Raw genomic sequence first — 17,014 nt, 5'->3', positions numbered from 1 at the left:
AATCTTTAATAATTGGAGAAAGGAATTAAGTAAATTTATTTGGATGGGGAAAAAAGCGAGGATTCAATTTAAATTACTTACGGATATTAAAGAAAGAGGAGGCTGGGGGATCCCGGACCTCAGATTGTATCATGCATCGGCCTGCCTCTGTTGGCTCAGGGAGTGGTTTACTTTAGAAGATGAAGAGATTTTGATAGTGGAAGGATTTAGAAATACGGTTGGATGGCACACTTACCTGGTTCAGGGAGAGGAGAGCAAATTTAAAAAATTCTCGGATCATGTGTTAAAGAAAACCCTTTTTAAAAACTGGCTGGAATTCAGAGATTTGATAGAACCTAAAACCCCGTGGTGGGCTTCCCCATTAGAAATGACAACACTGGGAGGTAAAAACAAAAAGGGGAATTGGCTAACTTATCAAGATTTAATAGAAATAGATGGAGACCAATTAAATTTAAAGTCATATGAGAAATTAAAATCAAATTGTGCTAGCTGGTTACAGTATATGCAAATCCAAAGTTTATTTAGGGAACACAAAGCTAAAGGATTTGCCAAAGAAAAATCCAAATTACAGGAGTTAATAATTGATAATAAGGTCAAACAAATTTCCAAGGTTTATAAATATCTCCTGGAATGGGAATTAAAGGATGAGGGGACAAAATGTGTTATGATTAAGTGGGCACGAGATTTAGGCAAACCAATTTATATAGCCCAGTGGGAACAATTATTGAAAAGAACAATGAAATTTACAGCCTGCGAAGGAATTAAAGAAAATATGCTGAAAATGCTATATCGTTGGCACCTTACTCCGGATAAGATAGCTAAAATATATAAATCTACCGACGGAAATTGTTGGAAATGTGGTGGTGAGTTAGGAGATTATATGCATTGTTGGTGGGGTTGCACTAAAATTAAAAAATTTTGGGGAGAGGTTTATGAGGAATTAAAAAAGATAGTTAAGGTCACCTTTAAGAAAAAACCGGAATATTTTCTGTTAAGTTTTCTCCCGGATAATCTTCCTAAGGATAGAAGAGATATCTTCCTTTATGGGTGTGCGGCAGCACGTTTATTGATAGGTCAGAAGTGGAAAAAAGAAGAGATTCCTGGAATAACAGAATGGCAGATAAGATTAGTCGAATTTATGAACTTGGACAAAATGACTGCCGCTATAAGAAATACATCGAAGCAAAAATTGATAAAAAAATGGGAATATGTAGAGGAATATTTTAAAAAAAAGAATGTTAAAACGGAATTAAGGGTCTGTCTTAGCTAGAGGAGTACAGGGATTTGTTTTAAAGAAGCTATAAGATATGAAGAAAGTAATATGTTTATGATATTTGTAATGAAATGACAACACAAGATTAAGGGGAATATGAGAATCAAGCAGTACGTCAGGAGTTGGGAAGTGATCCTATATGTGTGGATTTGTTGTACAGATATTTTTTCTTTTTATGTATTTGTAATGTTTTTAATGGAAGATTCAATAAAGTTTGTTTTTAAAACTCAAAAAAAAAAAAAAAACAACTGCACTATGCAAGAAGACCAAAATACGTGTAATTTCCCTATAAAGGTATTTGCATTCCATCATCAAAATATATTTCAGCCACTGAGAACAGAGGCGTTCTTCCACTTCAAGATAAAGTGAAAGCTTGCGCAAAAGAGTACTTGCATGGTTTAGGAAAATTTCATCCACTTGTGGGAACCTCCTTGTTAACGTTTTTGCCATACATGGGTGTTGCTTCATACAATCAGATAATGTTTGAGACAAGTAACAGAGGCTTCATGGAAGGAGACTGCACAAACTTCGCAGACGCTTTGCTTATTTCTTGATTGTCAATGGAATGAGCACACCTCTGCTTAAAAGAAAGATAAGAATCTGGCTTATCCCACGGTGAATAAATACATATTTTAAAAGGTAGCAGCTGTAATGTTTTTATTTTAAACAATGCTTAAGTGTTTTAGAACTGCTTCCCTATCTTGCTTATTAGTAACCTGTTGCTCTTCCTTTTTAAAGCTCTCACTAATCATGTGACATACATTCTTCTTGGGACAGTGTATAAACAGGGAGGCTAGAGCAGACAACATCACGACTACGCTCAACTTACCTGACAAAACCCTGCAGTTTGTCAAAGACCACCCTCTGATGGATGACTCTGTGACCCCAATTGGAGACCGGCCCCGACTGGTGAAGAGAGATGTGAAATATACACAGATTGTGGTAGACCAAGTCCAAGCCCTGAATGGCACTTTGTATGATGTCATGTTCATCAGCACAGGTGAGTTTTCCGCACTCTGAGAACTGGACAACATTGCACTATGATAAGGTGGCTTTTCAGCTCATTGAGCCAGGCTTATGGGCTACATATTTGTTGCAATTCAGAGCATCCCGGATTCTAAGACTGGCAAGAATTGGCTGTGACATCGGGGCTTATCTCTAGCCAGCTAGTTTCGTAACATATATTTGCAAATCAGAGTCCTGCATTTTAAACCTTTGAGGCTCCAAATGGCCCAGGACTTGGATACATTTATGACTGCCTCACCTGACTGGTAGCAGACTGCTCAGAATGGGTGAAACGACTGCAATTTAGGAGAGGAAATGGAATTAAAGGGTGAAATGAAAGTTGGATTGAGAATGAAAATGCTCAAGGTTGGGTAGCTGAATAGCGAAACACACAATGAAAAGCATGAGGCGAAGCAGGCAGGAGCCTTAGGGTGAAAACATCAGACTATAGCAGGGGTCAGCAACCTAAGGCCCATGGGCCAGAAGTGGCCCACAGAGGCCATTTAACTGGTCCATGAGCTGCCCGCTCACTCAGCGAGTCCCCACGCACTGCACTAAACCAGCAAGGTGCAGGGACTCTCTTCTGTGTCTCTGGAAATCGCTTCTGCACATGCCTAGATGCCGAAAATTGCGTCTGCGCATGTCCGCGGTGTCGGAAATCGCTTCTGCGCATGCCCAGACACCAAAAATCCCTTCTGCGCAGGCACGATTTTTGGCGTCTGGGCATGCGCAGAAGCAATTTCTGGCATTGCGCTGCGCCGGTCCGGAACACAGAGGATCTCCGCGGGAGTTATCCGGACCATGCCCGGTAAGCCTTGCTTACCCTGGACTATAGTATGTGCGTGTTGGTTTTTCATTTTGATTTTTACATATACCAAATTGTGGCCCTTTTGTTTCAGACCGAGGAGCCCTTCACAAAGCCATTGGCTATGAAAATGGAATGCATATCATTGAAGAAACGCAACTCTTCGCAAACTTCGAGCCCATTCAGACTCTGTTGCTTTCTTCGAAAAAGGTAGGAGGACTGAGTAAGAATTTGTGCTGGGAGGTGGGGTGGGGAGAGATACCAGAACAGCAAGAATACCCAACCCTGCCATTGGGTTGGGGTGTGGGGAAAGCAGCTGTTGAATTCAGTCATTTCTGCTGGGAGCTTTATAGCCTGTTCTGGACTGTCCCAAAGGCACTGTTCCTGTGAGATGCTAAAGAAAGTTGTAAGTCACCCCCCTTGTGTTTTCTGCAGGGCAAGCAGTATCTCTATGCCGGGTCCAACGCTGGAGTAGTCCAGTCTTCCGTTGCGTTTTGTGACAAATACACCAGCTGTGTGGACTGCATCCTGGCAAGAGATCCGTACTGTGCTTGGAATCCCCGTGCCTCTCTCTGTGTCAATATCTTCAAAGAGAGGGAGACCGAAAGGTAAAAGCACTGAGATGTTTGCTAATCACCGATGTATTGCAAAGTAGAGGAATGTATATATTTACGTGGGTCAACTAAGGAATGCAAAACTCTCTCCCTCTCTCTCTTTGTGTGTATTCTATAATTGCAAGAGCACACTGTCAGCTGAAATTGGTAGAAAATGCAGCCCCCTGAGAAGAATCCTCTGCCGCTTTCCTTGTTCTTCTTGCAATCCTATGCATGTTTACTTGGGAATAAGATCCTTTGAACTCAGTGGAACTTGCATTGAAGTAAACATGCATAGGATTTTCACAAGTCATCTTTCTTGTTCTAAACAGGTACCCTGTTTCTCATATTTTAAGACATTCCCATAAAATAAGCCATAGCAGGATTTTTAAGCATTCAAGGAATATAAGCCATACCCCAAAAATAAGACATAGTGATAGGCACAGCAGCAATGCCGGCCGCAGCAGGAGGAGGAGAAAAAAAATAAGACATCCCTTGAAAGTAAGCCATAGTGTGTTTTTTTGAGGAAAAAATAAATATAAGACATGTCTTATAATATGAGAAACACGGTACCACAAGAGTGGCTGGGAAAACTCAGCCAGATGGATGGGGTATAAATAATAAATTAATATTAATATTTCTAGTGTGTGGGCAATCTTTGGAGAAATCTCAAAAATCTGTAGGGAGAAGGAGAAGTGATTTCTGAAAAAGTTCCTACTGAATCATGGAGGGCAGAGTTCTTTGCCACTTAGCATGATCAATAGGGGCAGAGTAAATAATGCAGAATAGATTTGTGCAGAGTTCAGGCTTTGGGGGGCACAGCACAGAGAATACACAGCCCAAATTAAATGCTGCTACTTTGAATTGCCTTTCAAAACCAGCATATAATAACTACTGCATACCAACAGAATCTACACATATTTTTACTTTACGTATGAAAAACCCATGGTCCCATGAAAGGCTCCTTGCTGAAGCTAAGCAGGCCTAGAATATAAATGTAAGAAATGTAGAAGACTGGTGGAATATAAGTGTAAGAAAACAAGTTCACAAACATAGGCTCTGAAAGAACAAGTTGCCCAAGCCAGAACACCGCTGGCTAGATCCATATCCAGTTGTTCATCTTCCAACCATGCGAACCTGCCCTTACTGTTCTTACAAAAACAACCAGAAACTCCATAGTTACAGATATTTTGTCATTGCAGAGCATACCGGTACTGCAATAGATAACTATCTTTGTAATCATTGTTTACCCCATCTTTGTATTGCTTTTATATATTTATTTCATAGTTTTTAAGCGGTACTTGCTAAAACACTTCAGGTGGCATACATAAAGCCAAAACAAAGATAATGATAGCTTCTCCCGATGGGAGCGCCCATTTTGGAAGAGGCTGCTGATGAAAATGGCAGGCTTGTCGGCCGGTCACATTGTCCACAGGGGCACCCTACTCTCTAGCCAGGCAGCTGAGTGCAGGTTTACTGGGAGCGTGGACCAGCATGGCGGCCACTTTGCTCCAGTCTGCAGCCGGGTTTTTAAAAGGGACGCCCATAGCTGTTAAGAGCAATGGCTTCACTTTTTCAAAGCCTGGGAAAATGAAAAGGTTACCTGGCACCCAAAGGATATTGAAGTAGCACACCCCACTGCGGAAAGGCCCCTTCCTCACCACCACCTCCTGTATTTTATTTATTACTTTTTATTGGATTTATATACCGCCCTATACCCGGAGGTCTCAAGGCGGTTAACAGAACAAAAGTATCTCTGTTTAAGAAGGAATTTAGGGACGCACCCCAACTCTAGTGGAGTTCCATCCGCAGGCCAGATCACCTAATTGGTAAGCCACAGAGGAGTGGTGCAAAGTAGGAGATGATCTGACTTGCAAATACTGTGTAGCTGTCAGCCTAGGGTGCTATTGGTAGGCAGCTCCTGTACTAGCCTGGTCTTTGTGCCCAGCTTCCTGGGGATGCTTAAGGAGGGTCTCTCAAGGGGTTTTGTAGGGAGCCCTGGAATAATAACATTATGAACAGCAGAACTGGGCCCCGGTTCCAAACTGCTGCAAACATGCAGAACTTCTTTAATTTAAAATAAAGGGTCTGTTTGTCACTTTGTGGAATGCTGTCCTTCAGCAAAAAGGCGATCCAACCGCTTCTGAGCTCCTTCCTCTCCCCCTCTCCTGCGTCACTTGTTTGGATATTATCAAATCCTGCCAGCGCTGCCTTTCCAGGCATTTGGAGGGAGGCAGATAACAGATTTGCAGGTGGGGAGAGATTTGCACACAGAGGGTTGGATGGGTAGACGATGATAAATGTACTGACTCTTGCACTCTCTGTTTACTTTTGTAGGGACTGGATTCAGAATATTAGTGGTGATGCTTCTTCTTGTACTGCTGGTAAGCTTTTTCTTTCTTTCCAAAAGAGGTGGGGAAATAATAAGCGTAATAAACATTTGGGCTGAGCTCCTCCACACAATTGCTTGGTTCAGTATCACCGCTTCTATCTAATGTGTAGTTTTTTGTTACAATAAAAAAAACTTTTTATTTTTGGCTTGTTTTTGCTTTCCTTCTCTCCCCCCCCCCCAAATAGGGCCAATTCACAGTCTATGGCCACCTCACATGTGCCGCAACTCTTCCCTAGCTGTAACCTTTCCTCCATGCCACAATTAGGCTTCAAAAAAGTATTCTGTTGGCTCAAGGAGGCTTCTCTCAGGAGAAGGACGGAGGGGCAGGGGGCCAGAACTCAGAGAAGGCCTCTGAGGGCACATGTTGGTGACCCCTCTGGTAGCTGTTATTGTAATTAGTAAATTGCCTTTTAAAAGACTCTTTATGCCCTTGAATTGTCATGGGGTTTATAAAATCAGTACAGTCATACCTCGGGTTGCGAACGTGATCCATGCGGGAGGCACGTTTGCAACCTGCAGCGCCACGTTGCCGCATGCGACGCGATTCGGCGCTTCTGCACATGCGCGTGGTGTCATTTTGCGCAAGCACCAAAACCCGGAAGTAACCCATTCCGGTACTTACGTTTGGCACGGAGCGCAACTCGAAAACACGCAACCCGCAGCGTTCGCAACCTGAGGTATGACTGTACAGTGGTACCTTGGTTTTCGAACGTCTCCGTTGACGAATACTTCGGTTTTCGAACGCTGTAAACCCAGAAGTAAATGCTTCGGTTTTTGAACACGCCTCGGAAGTTGAACATGCCACACTGCTTCCATATTAAGTTTCCTGTATTGAGGCTTCAGTATTGAGTTTTCGGTTTTCGAACGTTTCAGAACTCGAATGGTCTTCCGGAACGGATTACGTTCGAAAACCGAGGTGCCACTATATTAATGTCTAAAGTTATGTTTCTGACTGAAAATGCTTTTGGGTGTGGCCTTCCAAAAGGACAAGTTTTGCATGCCCAGAGATGATGCCTCAAACCATTGAATATCATCATCAACAACAACAACAACTACATAGTGATATCCCACCTTTTTCCCCAAGTTGGGATTCAAAGTGCCCTACATTTTAAAACGTTATAGAATAGAAACATTAATTTAAACACATCAGGGCACAATTAGAACCAGCAGTTAAAACAGTTTGTGCTGACAAAATGCCACTTTCTAAATGCCTGTCTGAATAGGACAAAGAGAAAACTGGCCAAAAGAGCCAGTCCAACCTCTCTTGAGACACAGAAAAAAGGCTATCTCTTGTGTCACCACTAGGTGTGATGCTGATGGGACCGAGAGAAGGCGCTCACCCAAAGGTATTAGCACCCAAGCAGGTTCACACAGGGAGACGCGATCTTTCAGGTGGCCTGGGCCCAAGCCACATATGGCTTTGTGGATCATAACCAGCAATTTGAATTGTGCCTGGAAATGGACCAGTATCCGGTGAAGTTGTTTTAAATGAGGGAGTAACAGTGTTCCCTGTAACCAACCCCAGTCAGCAGTTTGGCTGCAACACGTGGGATTTCTTGCCATAACAGCACATTTTCTGCAAAGAGTTGCTGTTGCTATTGCTGCCATATTAATGAAAAAAATATGGTGTGAATACATTGAATAGAGATTCTGGTCTTTTTTATTTATTTATTGGGCTTTTAGTAATTTTTTTTTAACGAAAGGGAAAGCTGAAAAGCATCTTACAATACGAAAATTAAAACCAGTGCAGAGTTAAACCAAATAAAAGCTAAAAGCAGTGATATACATAAAAAGGCATTGACGTCTACCAAAAGAGACTATCTAAAGCCCAAAGCCTGACTGTAAAGGTTTTTTTCCTTGGTGCCTAAAAGTAGCCAATGATAGTGCCAGGCATGCTTCCCTGGGGAATCATTCCATAAGTGGGGAGCCACCACCAAAAAGGCCTGGTGGAGTAGAACTCCCAAGTATTTTCTTTGCAATGGGCACATGATCTAAAGCTTCATAGACTCAGAGCTTCTTACGGTCAAAGACCATGTGTGAGTTACAGAAAGCTGTTTGGCAATCCCTGTTGCACACATGGAATCCTGCCAGACTCAGAAGATACTATGGTCTCAGAAAACCATAGTTTGGCTTACTGTGTTGTGTGAACCAGGCGGTTGTGTGTTCTTGCAAAAGAATTTAAACGCAAAGCAGTATTTCAGATGAAAGGTAGTTGAACTTAAATATTTCTGCAGTGTTTATGACTCTTCGGATCATTCATTTTTTGAGCTTTCACACTTTCTGGGTTGGTTTGCCCCCCCCCCTTACAATTTCACGTGTGCTTCTTTTATTGGAATGAGCCTGTGTACCTGTGATGACTGAACATAATCTTTTAACACTTAAGGCTTAGAGCACCATTCATGTGTTACTCCCCTCACCCCCATGCACAAAACATATGCTTATTGCACAAGATGCACTCCATCTTTGGAATACAGCAACTTAGCAAGCAGTTCCATAGATACTTAGGAATGCCACCACTTTCTCCTAGACAAATAGCTTGCCACATCCATTGTAGGTTGTACCCTGTGATGCGTATATAAGTGTTGTTGTTTCAGGCTAGCGTGACACTTGTTGTGAGCTGATAGTTTTTTTTCCAGTATATGCCTGCATGGCTGAATTGGCCTGCGCTGCACACCAAAAAGAAAACTCATTTCTGTTCTCGTTTACATTTATTTTGCTGTTCCAGATAAAGTAAGAGAGCATTCTCTGCAGCACATTTTCAAGCATGGCAGCACTGCAGAGCTAAAATGTTCTCAGAAGTCCAACCTGGCCCAGGTGGTTTGGAAATTCAAGGACGATGTGCTAAAGCTGGAAAGTCCAAAGTACCGCCTGCTGGAGAAGGCGCTGCTGATCTTCAATTTGTCCGAGGGCGACAGCGGCGTTTATCAGTGCCTGTCGGAAGAAAAAGTGAAGAACCAGAAGTTCTCGCAGGTGTTGGCGAAACATGTTTTGGAACTGAGGAAAGTCCAGCACACCACGCTGAGCCCGACCCAGACAACCACACCGACGGAACGCAACGCGGAAGCAGCCGAAATGCCGACTGTCGCTACCCAAGACTCAGCCGCTCACACTTCCACCAGCCCGGTTGTACCAGTCACAACGTCCAGGATAGTGACAAATCCCATTTTCCCCGCCCTAATGAGCACTGCACCTGACGTCGAGCTCTTGAACTCGCCTCCTGAGGTCTCTGCAAAGACCATGTTTCTGAAGTCCAACGATAACTCCCTCTTGATGTTTCTCTTTCTCTTCTTTTTTGTGCTCTTCCTGTGCCTGTTTGCCTACAACTGTTACAAAGGGTTTCTACCGGAACAGTGTTTGAAGTTCCGTTCCGCTATGTTACTCGGGAAGAAGAAGCCCAAGGCCGATTTCTCTGACTGTGAGCAAAGCGTGAAGGAGACCCTGGTGGAGCCAGGCAGTCTGCTGACCCAAAGCGGGGAGCACCCAAAACCAGCACATGACACGGGATATGAGACTGAAGCCGACTATGGAAACGGTCACGTTCAACACGATGAGGACCATTCGCAGTCTTACAAAGAAGTCAAGGACAAACCTTTTGATGTTAAGTGCGAACTCAAATTTGCTGACTCAGATGCTGAGGGGGATTAAAGGAGAAAGACCCCACCTTCCCTAATGAAAGTACTGTCATTCTGAATTGTTTGTTTTCAAACATTTTAGATTTGGGCCAGAAAGGGCTACGTGTTCTCAGTTTTTTTTAAGTGACACATTGTCATTTCACACCTGGATGGAGCAGAGAGAGATCTCGAATTTTCTGAAAACGGTTCTGTTTCACACTTATTTCTAATGTGTTTCTTTTTTTATTTTAAATGGCCAGTTACGGTTTCACATGGTGAGCTTCTAAGCTTCCCTCCCCCTACTCCCCAGCCAAGGATAATTTAACACTTGCACATACTGACTATTTTGATTAATCCCTCTTTTTCATAGAAGGTAAAATTAACTCTTGTTGCAGAGCCATACCAAAAAAGATTTCAGTAGCACCTGCCTGCACGTATTTAACTGCCATTAAAAATCTAATTTCAGTTTAATTCCAAATTGGAAATGATGTTTAGTTTATCAGATTGGTAAATAATAGCCTTTTTGTCCAGATTGGGACATTTCTTTGCATCTAGTGATTTTAATGCATTTGTCTGGTAGTTTTAGCTGGTGAAAGAAATGTTGGATCTTTCCAAAACTGTTTGTGTACCTTTTTAGAATATGATGAATTCTAGAGTTGCATAAGGTTCTCAGGGATAAGCTTCGGTTAAATGTCTCCCCCCCCCCTTTTTTTTAGAGGCGTTGATGTGGTGATCATTTTGAGAGCTTAATGTTCATTTTTGGGTTGTGGGGAGTTTAGCTTTAGAAAAAAGATGTTAAAAAGATGTAGTTGGACCACTGCCACAGTAACTGATTTTATGGATTTGTTTTAAGGTTTTAAAAAGGGGATCATTGTGGACAAACAGTAGTCACTGTACCACAGCAGTGTGAGAGGCTTATGTTTCAGAGATACAATGCAGACCTTGGCAAAGATGCGATGGACCTCTCAAAAGAGACTGTTGAGGATGTCATGCATTTTGAAACTTTTCCCCACAGTTGGGAAGCAATAGGGCTCCAGCCTCTCTCGCCCCCATAATCAACTTTGCCAAATATTTTCACTGTTTCTTCACAACTTCCACCAATGTTTTCCAAAAAGGCAACTGGAGAAAAGAAACCAGAGGAGAGCAGAAAACTGCCCAAAGGGTCAACCACTTTTATCTCTCCTGGGACTCAACAACGGCACTATTTGTCTGTAAAAGTCCTTTGTGCTGTACAGTTTTTTAAAATCCTTGTCCCTCGCTGTCTTTGTGTCTCATGTAAATATGGTTAGAAATAGAGACGACTGAGTAGGCAACATGTCCAAAACTCCTTTTTTCCCCTTTTCTTTGTTCCTGTTGAAATATTTCCCTAGCACACGATCTTCGTGTAAAGTGTTCTAGATTTTGTATGGTTCATTTTTGCTTTTATTTTTCTATCTTTGATTCTGTATATATGAAAAAATAAGGAAATAAATATTGAAGTTCATTGTATTTCAGCCTTGTCCTTGAGCAATAATAACTTGTCTTAAAAAAACAACAACCCAGAAGCCTTAGCGGGTTTTCTTGCTGTAAGATTTGAACAGGTGTGATTTCCTGCTTTTATAGTCTCAAAACAGAAATAAGAAGGAACTTTCTTTTGATTAAATGTTCGCTGCTCATTTCCCCCCTCCTTTGCAAATTATTTCTTTGGCATGTTCTTAGAACTTTTTTCCTTAGTGCCCTTTTCTTCTTCTTTTTCCTGTTCTGTCCTCTTCTGCCACAGCCTCATCTCCCATAACTTTCCCTCCTACTGGTTCCTCTTCTTTGTCCTGTATGGAAAGTGACTCACGTCCTCCATCCATCAGCCCCCAGCCTGATGTTTGGTCTAGCGCAGATTTTGCCACAGTCACCTTGATGCCACCATTCCTAAGTGACCAGATCCGGCGCGTGGGTGCCCAGACCACCTTCTTCCTCTTCTGCCAAGCTACGGGTAAGTCAGAGGGTGCTGTTATCCATTCCTGCAGGTTGCATTCACCAAATTGCGTTTGCTTCAACAACTTTTGTGCACGAGCCCAAGGAGCTGAATGGCAAGAGAGGTCAGGACACCAAAAAGGTTTGTGTTGAGGATGGGAAACTGCGCGCCTTCCTCCCATCACAGGCAGCATTGTATGGTTGGGGGGGGGGGGTGAAGGGGCGCACTGGAAGCAGAAATCAGTGATGTCGGCATGGAAGCCTGCAAGAGCCATACGCATCCTGCAAGTTGTGCACACAGGGTTTAAAACCAGCCCTTCTAGCAACTTCTCTTACGTCAGTCATTAGAATCAGTCCCCAATGTCTTTTCTTTCGTACGTGGCTACAGGAAATATGAGCATTACCACAGCTTTAATGACATTTCGGAAACATTTTCCGGATCAAAATATATTGCCAAACTTTGGTTTATTTGTGCTGTATATTTGAGTGCGTACAGTCTTACCTCTACTTATGTATCCCTCTGGATACAGAATCTTCAGGTTACGGCCACGGCAAACCCGGAGGTGTATACTTCTGGGTTTCGCCGTGTGTGCAGGCGCAGAAGCGTGCCTCTATTTACATAATTTTTCAGGGTGCGAACGGACCCCCAATCTGCGGGATTTAACCATACTAAGGCTAGAACACTGTTTTTCCATCAAGAAATCAATGCTGTGTTGATGTATGTCTCCCGATCTGTGTTTTAAAAAATCATTGGATTGGTGGGATGTTATCTTTAGTTTTGGTTCTTTAAATAATCCAGCTTTTTATTTACAGTTCTTCAGATCTACACTTTTCAGGATAGGGATGCAATTTCCAAGTAAGCCATCTCACCAGTAGATTATAGTAATCTTGCAGAATACGAAGTACACGGTTAGGGATAGATATTTGTTAATGCTTTAATAATATAAAACATTTCATTGTTTGACCAGCAGAAAATACAAACTTGGTAGGAAGTAATGCACACAGTATGTGAGTTTATCTTAGTAACACAGTGGCACTTTCTAAATCTTAGGCCAGTGTTTCCCAAACTTGACTCTCCAGCTATTCTTTCACTACTAACTCCCATAATCTCTAGCTAGCAAGACCAGTGGTCAGGAATGATGGGAATTGTAGTCTGAAAACAGCTGGAGACCCAAGTTTGGGAAACCCTGGTTTAGGCGATTTCCCTTTCTTTGCTTTGAATAAAAATCAAATTTTTGGAACATGGCAATCCAAACAAAGCTATAAAACTGAATTCTTTAAATGAATAGAATGTACAATTCCATCGCTGAACAACATGACCTCTTGTCCCTTCAAACTCCAATCTTGTTAAATGATTTTTTCTGCCATTTCTATATGCATCTTGTTTGTGACCTTGGAATCTGTGTTGAAGATTTACCCCGCAACTTGGCTCACTCTTAATATACCAAGCTGATGAAATAAATAATGTTGCATCCCTGTAGCTGTTGTGTGTCTTCTAATTAGGCCAAAGGGCTTAGCACCGTAAGTACATTGGTAAGAACTGCCCTTGGGCTGCTTAATGTGATTTATTATAGCTCATCAGGTGCCGCCATGACTTAGTCCTGCTAGTTATCCAGCTGATCAGATTACAAACGTAATGCTGCTTCCTGCTTCGTCCCAGGTTCTATTTGCAGTTGTTTGCTTGCTCATGGTGATTCCATCGTATTACCACTTCCTGCTACGATATAAGCATATGGACACTACTGTTGAAGTTCTGCTTGATGCTTTCATTGGGAAATGGTGCGTGGAATTGGTATTGCAGAATGATTAGAATCGTTAGATGTTTCCCAGGTCAAGACTCTCCACGGCCTGGTTCACCTTTTCCGGGATCTTCCAGTGTCTCTTCACTCGTAGCCGAGTAAGATTGTCTTCCATAAACACGGTTTTCACAAAGAGTCTGTAAGTGACTGTGGAGGCCAATTCTGGATCCACACATCCTTCCACAGTGGGGACATTAGTTTCCAGGCAGGGGTTGATCACGGTGTGGATTTGCCGAGCGTGCCTTCCTCTTAGCACATTTCTACTTTACATCCTGAGTTTGAGTGTCTTCAAAGCCCATGACACTTTTGGTCTCCAATTGGAGCCTTCGCAGGCAAGTTTCCTAATTGTTGGTGTTTATACTACATTTTTAAGGGTCTAGCAAACTCTTGACTGTGCAAGGGTTGAGACGTTGCACAAGGGAAGTTAAAATAATACACTCTGCTAAAAAATATATTGTTTAACACCTGTAGATTCTATCACACCAAAGGAAGTAGGTTATGTGAGTCTTATATTGGGCAATGGGAACATGGGTGTAGACAGGGGGGGGCAGGAGGGGGCAGCTGCCCCCCCCTAGAAGCAAAAAATTATTGTATTTTACAGACCATAACCAATACTTTGCCCCTCCAAAAACTGAAGTGGAAAGGGCTTTGCTTTAGCAAGAGCAGCTCTCCACTTGCTGGGGGCGGGAACACAGCTGTAACAAAAACACATCAAATAAATAAAGCAAAGTGGCTACCAGTACTTAAGCAGTTAAGACAATGGAGCAGAATATCCCTTCAGGCAAGGTCCACCCTATTCACCCTATTGTTATTCAGTGGGAGTTGTTAATGGGCATTCAGGGATCGCATTAACAGTTCTATTGGCGATTTAATGAGGGTGCAGAGGATTCAATTTGACTAAGGTGGCCCTGCAAGGCTAAAAGGAAGTGAATAAGAAGGGGGGGGCTGTAGCTTTGATAGACACAGTGATGTTTATAAAAAGCATTGGTGTTCCAGTCTGCCCCTCCTCCTGCATCTGTATACTGTAAATCAGGGGTGGCCACCTCCCAAGAGACTCTGATCTACTCACAGAGTTAAAAACTGGGAGTGATCTACCCCCTTTTGGGGGGTTCAGGTCAAAGCTGTTGAGTTTTTTTAAGGAAGGGAAGCCCTGTTTTGGGGGGTTTAGGTCAAACTTGTTGAGCTTCTTTTAGGAGGGAGGGAGGCCCATTTTTGTTTAGGGCTTCAGGTCATAGTTCAGCTTTTTTTAGGGAGGAGGAAAAATTTGGGTGAGCTTTTTTTAGGGGTGCCAGTGATCTAGCAGTGATCTACCACAGACATCCAGTGATCTACTGGTAGATCACAATCTACCTGTTGGACGTGCCTGCTGTAAATCAAGCAGAGAGAAAGCTGCTTGCAAGGCTCCTGTACAGGCGTACCAGTATCTTCCTCTTGCTGCAGAGTTCTAGCATCACAGCGTCACCCAGAGGCACCCACAAATGTGAGTTATCCCTCTCTCTATTTCTTCCTTCCTTTCCTCCCTCTTCCATCCTCAATAAAATACGGGGGGGCAGATAAGCCCCACATAGAAAGCCCATCAACATGGGGGGGGAGGACTCTTTAAAATACAGTATTTACCAGTAATTTCTTTTGGGGGGGGAGGCACCTAGGCCTCTAGGAGTTGGCTGCTATGCCTAGGACAATTCAAGAAAGCAGAATCATGCATATGCTATGGTAATATATCAATAGAATCATGGAATTGTAGTCGGAAGGGACCACAAGGGTCATCTAGTCCAACCCCCTGCAATGCAGGAATTTTTCCCCAATGTGGGGCTTGAACCCACAACATGGTTGAAATATTATGCTGATATGCAGCAACGCCTCGGAGCCATCGAGACTGCGGCCCTGTCTTGCCTCGCCCTCGCCTGCCCTGCCACCCCCTCTCCCCTGCCCGACCCTCCCATCCTCTTGCTGCAGAGTTCCAGCTTCACAGCATCACCCAGAGGCACCCACAAATATGAGGTATCCCTCTCTCTATTATTCCTTCCTTCCCTCCCTCTTCCATCCTTAAAAAAATACGGGGGGGGGGCAGATAAGCCCCACATAGAAAGCCCATCAAAATGGGGGGGTGACTCTTTCAAATACGGTATTTACCAGTAATTGGGGGGGGGAGAGGCACCTAGGCCTCTAGGATTTGGCTGCTATGCCTAGGAGTAGGACAATTCAAGAAAGCAGAATGATGCATATGCTATGGTAATATATCAATGGAATCATAGAATTGTAGTCGGAAGGGACCACAAGGGTCATCTAGTCCAACCCCCTGCAATGCAGGAATTTTTCCCCAATGTGGGGCTTGAACCCACAACATGGTTGAAATATTATGCTGATATGCAGCAACGCCTCGGAGCCATCGAGACTGCGGCCCTGTCTTGCCTCGCCCTCGCCTGCCCTGCCACCCCCTCTCCCCTGCCCGACCCTCCCATCCTCTTGCTGCAGAGTTCCAGCTTCACAGCATCACCCAGAGGCACCCACAAATATGAGGTATCCCTCTCTCTATTATTCCTTCCTTCCCTCCCTCTTCCATCCTTAATAAAATACGGGGGGGGCAGATAAGCCCCACATAGAAAGCCCATCAAAATGGGGGGGTGACTCTTTCAAATACGGTATTTACCAGTAATTGGGGGGGGGGAGAGGCACCTAGGCCTCTAGGATTTGGCTGCTATGCCTAGGAGTAGGACAATTCAAGAAAGCAGAATGATGCATATGCTATGGTAATATATCAATGGAATCATAGAATTGTAGTCGGAAGGGACCACAAGGGTCATCTAGTCCAACCCCCTGCAATGCAGGATTTTTCCCCCAAGGTGGGGCTTGAACCCACAACATGGTTGAAATATTATGCTGATATGCAGCAACGCCTCGGAGCCGTCGTGACTGCGGCCGTGCCTTCCCTCGCCCTCACCCGCCCTGCCACCCCCTCTCGCCTGCCCGACCCTCCCGTCCTCTTGCTGCAGAGTTCCAGCATCACAGCGTCACCCAGAGGCACCCACAAATATGAGTTATCCCTCTCTCTATTTCTTCCTTCCTTCCCTCCCTCTTCCATTCTTAATAAAATATGGGGGGGGCAGATAAGCCCCACTTAGAAAGCCCATCAACATGGGGGGGATGACTCTTTCACATACGGTATTTGCTAGTATTTGGGGGGGGGGAGGCACCTAGGCCTCTAGGAGTTGGCTGCTATGCCTAGGAGTAGGACAATTCAAGAAAGCAGAATGATGCATATGCTATGGCAATATATCAATAGAATCATAGAATTGTAGTCGGAAGGGACCACAAGGGTCATCTAGTCCAACCCCCTGCAATGCAGGAATTTTTTCCTAAGGTGGGGCTTGAACCCACAACATGGTTGAAATATTATGCTGATATGCAGCAACGCCTCGGAGCCGTCGTGAATGCGGCCGTGCCTTCCCTTGCCCTCGCCCACCCTGTCACCCCCTCTTGCCTGCCCGACCCTCCCGTCCTCTCCAGCCAAGCAGGGTAGCCGCCGCCGTTGCCAGCCCCAGAAGCACAAGGTGGCCGCTGCCGCCGCTGCCGCCACCACGATGTCGTC

At 43.9% G+C, this 17,014-nt stretch overlaps 1 protein-coding gene across 8 annotated transcripts in view; it reads left to right on the top strand.

Moving 5' to 3' along the window:
• SEMA4D (semaphorin 4D) overlaps window positions 1–17,014 on the top strand; it is a 144,940-nt gene that overhangs the window by 111,626 nt on the left and 16,300 nt on the right. For 6 of the 8 annotated variants that reach the window (XM_035099540.2, XM_035099536.2, XM_035099537.2 and 3 more), the window contains 5 exons: window positions 2,051–2,273; window positions 3,178–3,293; window positions 3,519–3,691; window positions 6,014–6,060; window positions 8,794–11,430. In XM_035099540.2, coding sequence (XP_034955431.2) covers window positions 2,051–2,273; window positions 3,178–3,293; window positions 3,519–3,691; window positions 6,014–6,060; window positions 8,794–9,713 — 1,479 coding nt within the window. In that variant the 3' untranslated portion in view covers window positions 9,714–11,430. The other 2 variants (XM_035099543.2, XM_035099542.2) reach the window with 1 other exon arrangement.

This window comes from Zootoca vivipara, chromosome 11 (genome assembly GCF_963506605.1).
Source record: "Zootoca vivipara chromosome 11, rZooViv1.1, whole genome shotgun sequence".
Lineage (NCBI taxonomy): Eukaryota > Metazoa > Chordata > Lepidosauria > Squamata > Lacertidae > Zootoca > Zootoca vivipara.
This window is presented reverse-complemented; position numbering and strand designations above follow the sequence as displayed.